Source organism: Panthera uncia, chromosome X, assembly GCF_023721935.1.
Source record: "Panthera uncia isolate 11264 chromosome X, Puncia_PCG_1.0, whole genome shotgun sequence".
In the NCBI taxonomy this organism is placed as follows: domain Eukaryota; kingdom Metazoa; phylum Chordata; class Mammalia; order Carnivora; family Felidae; genus Panthera; species Panthera uncia.
In genome coordinates, this window is record NC_064817.1 from 88,063,389 (window position 1) to 88,070,401 (window position 7,013).

Sequence of the window (7,013 nt, forward strand, 5' to 3'; positions counted from 1 at the left end):
TACAATAGGTTACCACCTATTCTATGTCATTTGAATGCCTCCTACTTCCAAATGTGTCCTCTCCCCATTCTTACTCTTCTATGATGCTATAATATGGATTTATTCCTTGAGGTTCATCTGGGTGGCTTTTCTCACAGGGACTACCAACACCAGAAATCCTCTGGGCAGCTTGTTAAAGTACAGATTCCTGGTACCTACCCCAGACCTATTGAATAGAAGACCATGGAATAGGAATTGTTGGGGATTAAGACCAAGTTGATTCTTATGCACATTAAAATTTGAGGACAAAGGGAATGCCTTGAGAAAGGCCAATCATTAACCCTCATTAATTAATTAACTAACATCTTACCTTTCAATTGACACCTAGCTAGACTGGCAGCAATAAACTCATGGATGGGCACCTGGAAAATAGAAAGACTAGATTGTTGAGTTATGGAAAGAAAGAAGGAAAGAATATGACAGTATCTCCCTACTTTTGCAATATGCGATAAAGGAAGAGCCTCACCAATGGTATTGTTACCTGCATTGAAAAAATTGGGGGAGCATCTGTCTCTCTCTCTCTGTCTCTCTCTTTCTCTCTGCCACTCAGAGTACCTATCTACTGTCTCATTGATATTCACCACACCCTTCTGAAATAGACAAGATAGTCATCCTCATTAGATGAAAGAGGAAATGAAGACCCAAATGAGTTCTTCTGTGTCATCCAACTGATTAATGCTAGTCTTTGCTTAAGTTTCTGGCCACCAATCTTACACAATTTCAGTCTTCCAATAATCTCTTCCATAGATCGAGACAGGAGAAGCCATCAAACCTAAAGAATCAAGTTTTACATTCAAGGATACACATTTTTGCCCTCTAGTGGCCGATTTTGATACAATTAAATGGTGTGCTACACAAGTGAAGGACCATGAGAGGAATTATGCTGCACAATAGTTCAACTGATATGCCATATGTTTGGGGTTAGTTTTTAACTTTAATGGGTTGCTTTATTCTTATTATCAATGCAAGGATAACTGCTAAACATTTTGATCTTTATACTTCTATGAATACTCTGTTCTTGTTTACTAAGTTTCCAACTTCACCTCTTCATCTTGCCTGTGGTGGCTTAATCATCTCCATGACAACCAAATGTGACCTTAGATAAGGACTAGGAATCTAGAAAAATATGGATTAACTGCCACTGCAGCAATCAGATCGCCGCAGCAATCAAATCGCCACAGCAATCAGATCGCCACAGCAATGCAGGATTGGGGTGTTGAGGTTCAAGTCCAACCAGTGATTATTCTAATGAGGACTAAATCCTCTCTAGAGAAGCTTTTCTCTCAAATTTCAATGCACATTTGAATCACCTGGCAAATCGGTTTAAGTGGAATACTAATTCAGTAGGTCTGGGGTGGGACCTAAGAGCCTGCATTTCTAACGGTCTCCCTGGTGATGCTTATGGTACTGGTTTCCAGATCACATTTTATATAGCAAGGGGCATGAGCCCTCATCATGCCCAAGTAGCTTGTACAAATGAACACATTTGTGGTCCTGGAGGAAGTGCTGTTTCACACAGCAGTACTGATGAGCATGCAGCTCTGATATTACGTACTTGTGTGACCTTGGGTAAACATCTTTACCTTTCTGGGTCTCTGTTTTCTCATTCATGAAATTCTGAGTTTGCCCTGGATAACCTCTAAGATCACTTTGGGTTGTAAAATTCTTTGATTCACTGATAAAAAAGAGGTACTTGAGAATCAAAGGCTTAGTTTGAGGGCAAATTTACCTTATATTGTATACAAGGGGTGGGTGGGGAGAGAAATCTACTGTGACTTTTGTATTCGTCTTCTTAATTCCAAATCCTCTATGTGTCTTAAGGTAATTTGTCACTTCTGAATGTGCAGAACATTGACATTCTCCATGAGAAGAGACAACATTGAGTAGTGGACAACAATTTTGGCATCTCTCCAGTTCAGCTCTCAGTGTCCCCTTGTGACTGCTTCATAGCCAGCAGGTTTGGCTACTTGCTTCTGATACTATCTTTCTGATAACAGAGGAAACCCTACTGTCTGCCCATTGGTTTCAAATACTGGCACTCAGTTCTCCTTAGTCTCACTTGATTCCAGAAGGTACAATGGAGAAGTACACAGAAACACCACCTACCTTGCAGGTAGAGCATTCCTCTCTTCAGGAAGAAAATCTGTTTCTGCAGCCACAAATACAGCATCTGACAGAAGAGAACCCTGAACTGAGGGGCCAAATCATGCCTGCCCTGGCAACCCTGTTGATGTCTGTACCCTGCTCACTTGAGCATCTCTCTCAGTTTCATGGTGACCCTGACAATCTCTTGACGACCGTGAAGATCCCCAATCCTGCAGATGATGTCCAAGTCAAGTTCTTTTTAAACTACCTAGCTCAGCAGATGGAAAGTTGTGGAGTCATATCTGGGCCTAACCAGAGCACTTTGCTGAAACAATATGAAAAGTTTGTTTTTGAGTTCCAGCAATCATTTAGTGAGCCTACAAAACAGGAAACAGACCCCATGAACAAAGAGGACAACTCCTCTCAGCAGAATGCTTCTACTTTCAATCTCCTTGCTCAAAATCTGAGCTGTAATGAAACCACTCAGAGGGACCACTTCCAAGAGGAACTAGCTGACTCCATCCAGGATGAAGTGAGTGACACAGATATGATGGGCAACCTTCCAGACCTGATCACTCAGTGTATTCAGTTGGACAAGAAACGTAGTGACAGGCCAGAGCTCCTACAGTCAGAGACGCAGCTCCCAGTGTTGGCTTCCCTGATCCAACACCAACCCTTTTCCAGCCCCACAGATGTATCAGCCAAGGAAGAGCCTATACAGTTGCGTGGAAGCCAGCCACCTCTCACCCCAGCCAAACGAGCCCGCCAGCAAGAAGCTCAGCTGTGCCTCTACTGCAGCCAGGCTGGTCACTTCACAAGAGATTGCCTTGCCAAACGTTCTCGGGCCCCAGCAAGGATAAATAACCCAACTCGCCAGTAAGAGAGCCCAGGCAGGTCACTTTGTAAACTTATATCCCTCTCACCTCCAGCCTTATTAATTTATATCCCGCATTAACATTTCAAATACAGGTGGGGAACTGTGATACCACTTCATGGACAGTCAAGAACTTATGTGATTCTGGGAGTTTAAATAATCAGATCTTGTTCATTTGGTGACCCATCACCAAACCAAACCAAACCCAACAATGATGAAAACAATTCGCAGGCACTCTCTGCATTTGGAACCAATAACCCAAGAGTACTGAAACTCTGTAGGCAAAACTGGCCAGTCTAAGCCAATGAAAATATCCCTGAAAGTACACTGGGAACTCCATTCCCTCCAGTGAATGAGATCTGGGTTGAGTTTGTTGGCCTAAGTCTTCTGGGACTAAGATTAGGCCCAAGACTTTCACCTTCACCCTCATTGGTCTATATTCTAGTTCCCTGTTGGTTTAAGACCTTTGGTTGAATTCCTAATTGCATCCCATATCCTACCAACATTTTTCTTTTCTTTTCTTTTTTCATATCCTACCAACATTTTTCTACTGGAGGCTGGAACCTGCTCCACCTATTGAAGAGAGGCCAGCTTCAACACAAACCAACCCTCATGGAAACACAGCTCTACTACCTTTCAATACAGCTATGTATTTTGTTGCCATTTAAAGACTTCTGCTTACCCAAAAAACTGGATCTCTTGGCTATTGACTAACCAGATGGCATGGCCTTTTGAACACTCTGATTGGAACTGTTGGTCCACTTCCTTGAGAACTAGCCTTTCAGGCAGGTACATGTTTTAGCAAGGCCCTATTAATTCCAGATTCCTCCCCTCTTCCTCAATAACCTTTTTTAGGTTATAGTATGTCTAATAGCCAAGTCAAAATGGTCTAGGATAATGACCTCTGACAAATATTTAGTGAGAGTTGGGGAAGGAGTCTTATCATAATTACTATGTCTATTATACCTGGCAGGCAAGGGAACCTAACTAAATAAATCTTCACTAAAGACATAGAGTCAGACCCTGTAGTAGTTTCTGACTCCATAGGCCTTAGTGTGGTCACCATTTGGGATCACTGCCCAAATGTTGAGTTCTATACCCTTATGGACCACCTCTGGGAGCCTCATCTAGTTGAGAATCTTGAAAAGCAATTAATGGTAGACAATTCTCTGAACCGTCCCATCTGAAAAATCCTGGGGCAAATATATTAACACCATCCATACATAAAACTTAAGAAGAAGTGAGGATTTGATTGCTAGTGTTGTGGTTTTAGCACACAGCAGCTCTGTGTATGGATTCCTAATGCTTCTGAACAAAAGTAGTGCCATGTTGGAGAGACACAATTTTCTAAAATGTTAAGGATGTGCAGTGATAATTGATGTTTGCTGGTAATCATCAGTCCACTGTTCCTTGCTTCTTGGTGCTGATGTATGTCCCCATAATGGATTTCCTGAAGAAAAATCAGTAATTCCTAGCAACCATCAAGACCTCTCAGAATATGAAGCGTCATTGTACTTTGGCCTTGTTCCTGAAGAATGATATTAACTTTGACAGTACTTAAACCCAGCTAAGGCCTTACTGTTTTCATCCTGTAGCACTAACAAATAGATCGTTTTGTCCATCAATGCCTCACTAACCACCGTGCCAATCCTTATTTGCATTCACAAGAGGTTTCCTTTATCAACAGTTTGCTATACATCCACCTTACTCCATATGCTCTCATAACAAGGAGACCAGTTGTGCCAAGAAATTCCCATGTGGTACTGGGCTTGTATGAAAGCCTCTGACAAATAGATCTTTTTGAACTTTAAGTGTCTTGCAATTGCCTGGAGGTATCCTGATCTAGCACCACCAATTCTGTAATAAAGAACTAACCCAATAGCCTCCAGTCACTTTCCTTACTGACCCCAGTATGGCCCCAGAATGCTGATGGTAGCATTCAGTTGGCTTCATCACAATCTTTCTTTATATTAGGGATACAATTTATCATTGTGTGCTCTCTCACAAAGATGCATCACCTTATTTCTTGTTTGGACCTTCCCTCTGCAGCAACATCACCTTCTTCTCCAAAAAACCTTCAGTTTTCAGAGCCTCTCAGAACAGATCATTAATTCTGGGCTATAAAACCTCTAATTTCTAGAAGCCCCTTGTTGAGGAATTCTCAGACAAGAAATTCTTATGCTCTATGTGATACAATCCAACAGGCATACTGAGCATATGAATAAGATACTGGGATAATGCTTTACTGTCTACTAGCTAGCAACCATTTTATTTACCCCTTCAATATTTGTTATAATGACACCATTCACTTCAACTAGAATAAACTCTTTATTTAGCATAGAGTTCTACAGACGTTTGCCCCCAAACTTATACCAAAGTGAACTTCTCTGAGAGTGCAACTAATTAAAATCTGAGAACACATGAGCTATAACCTACTTAAAGATGTAGTCTGCAACTACAAAGGCTTGGGGAGCCCCCAGGTCCAATCAAGATTGTAGTTTTAGGGAGGCAGATCTGCTACATGATTGCCATCCAGCAAGATAAAATCTAATGATTTTATGATAAGTCTGAAGAAAGAATGGTTAACAAGAGAATGGTCTTCAGGGAGTCTAGAAAAGGGGGGGGGGATTAAAGAGCCATATGGCATCTGTAATCTCTCTAGACTAAGAGAGGGGATATCGACCAAGAGCTGATTTCGTAGGTCTATGTACAGTGGAGCGGAGGCATCAGGCCATTCCAATTTGTGTAATTAGCCATTAAGGTTGCCACCTAACTCCCTTTGCTGTGACCCCATGCTCTAAGAAGTAATATGATTGTAATTATGTTCCCATATAAACTTTGTTGTGGGAAGAAAATTTGCTAGCCAGCTGACATGAGTATTACAGCATACTTAGCAGTTAATTCTCATTATAAATAAATAAATTGGTTTTGGCTTATACATCATCTTTTTTGTGGGTTTTAATGGCATCAATCCTCCAATTCCTAATCACTACTGAGCACATTGGGAAAAAAATAAGATTCTCACTATGCAAAGTCAGCACCACAGTGTGAACCGTATTGAGTCCACTGAAGATTGTCCTCCCTGGGAGCTTTACATCAACAATCATCCTTCCTCTTTATCTCTCTCATTTTGTCTACAGCTGTAATAAAATTCCAAAATGCCTGTGGTTTTTAATTCCTGCAGTTACCTTCACTCACACCCAGAACCATGATACCTGCTATTAAGTAATTGCTTCTTACAATAATACACGGTTCAGTCTAACCATTAGAATATATCATCATGGATGAAGACCTAACGTATAACTATAGACATGAGCCCCTTACAAGCACGTACAGAGAGGCAGGAGTATATAATTGTCCTAACACTCACCATCTTTATTCTGTCCAGATGGCAACACATAGGACCCCTGCTGTCACTGCCTTTACCTCTATCCAGGATGGTAAAAGAGGTATCACCTTTTTCTGGACTCTGGAAGATCTTTTCCACCCAGCACTATCTATCCTATAACTACAATAGTCATTTTTTTTAAACAAAATGGACCATTTAGGATATACCAGCATCTTGGCAAAAATCTAACACCACACGTCCTTGGAAGAGCTCTGGGAGCTTATGTCACATCTGTAAAACCTTCTACATTGGTGGGTATGTTTCATTGCCTCCCTATGAAGCTTCAGGTCTCACTTGGCCAAGAGAATGGAAAAGCCTTCAAGGGAGTATAGCATCATGGATCCTCAGTATCATCTCCACGCAAGATTCACTGTGCACATTTTAAAAACAAAAGTTCCAGAAGTGAGTTACACCATTTAGTAGAGTCAGTAGAAATATCTTGGTACCTAGACCATGCTGTGTAGTCATTGATTGCCATTATAACTTTGAGCATTTATGCACTAAATTCTTGGTATTACTTCCTGGTATTGGCTTTGATTCTTGGGTTTACTTGAAACTGCTTCCTGAACACTGATTTCTAGTACATATCTAACATGGTTCTAGTTCTCTTATTGGTCCAGTTCAGTG

The 7,013-nt window shown here is 41.2% G+C and overlaps 1 protein-coding gene across 1 annotated transcript; it reads left to right on the plus strand.

The window, feature by feature from the left end:
- The first annotated feature begins 1,868 nt into the window (after nt 1–1,868).
- Nucleotides 1,869–5,886, plus strand: RTL4 (retrotransposon Gag like 4). Its single transcript, XM_049644203.1, has one exon. The coding sequence runs from the start codon at nt 2,117–2,119 to the stop codon at nt 3,002–3,004; it is 888 nt and encodes a 295-aa protein (XP_049500160.1). The 5' UTR covers nt 1,869–2,116; the 3' UTR covers nt 3,005–5,886.
- Nucleotides 5,887–7,013: the final 1,127 nt, after the last annotated feature.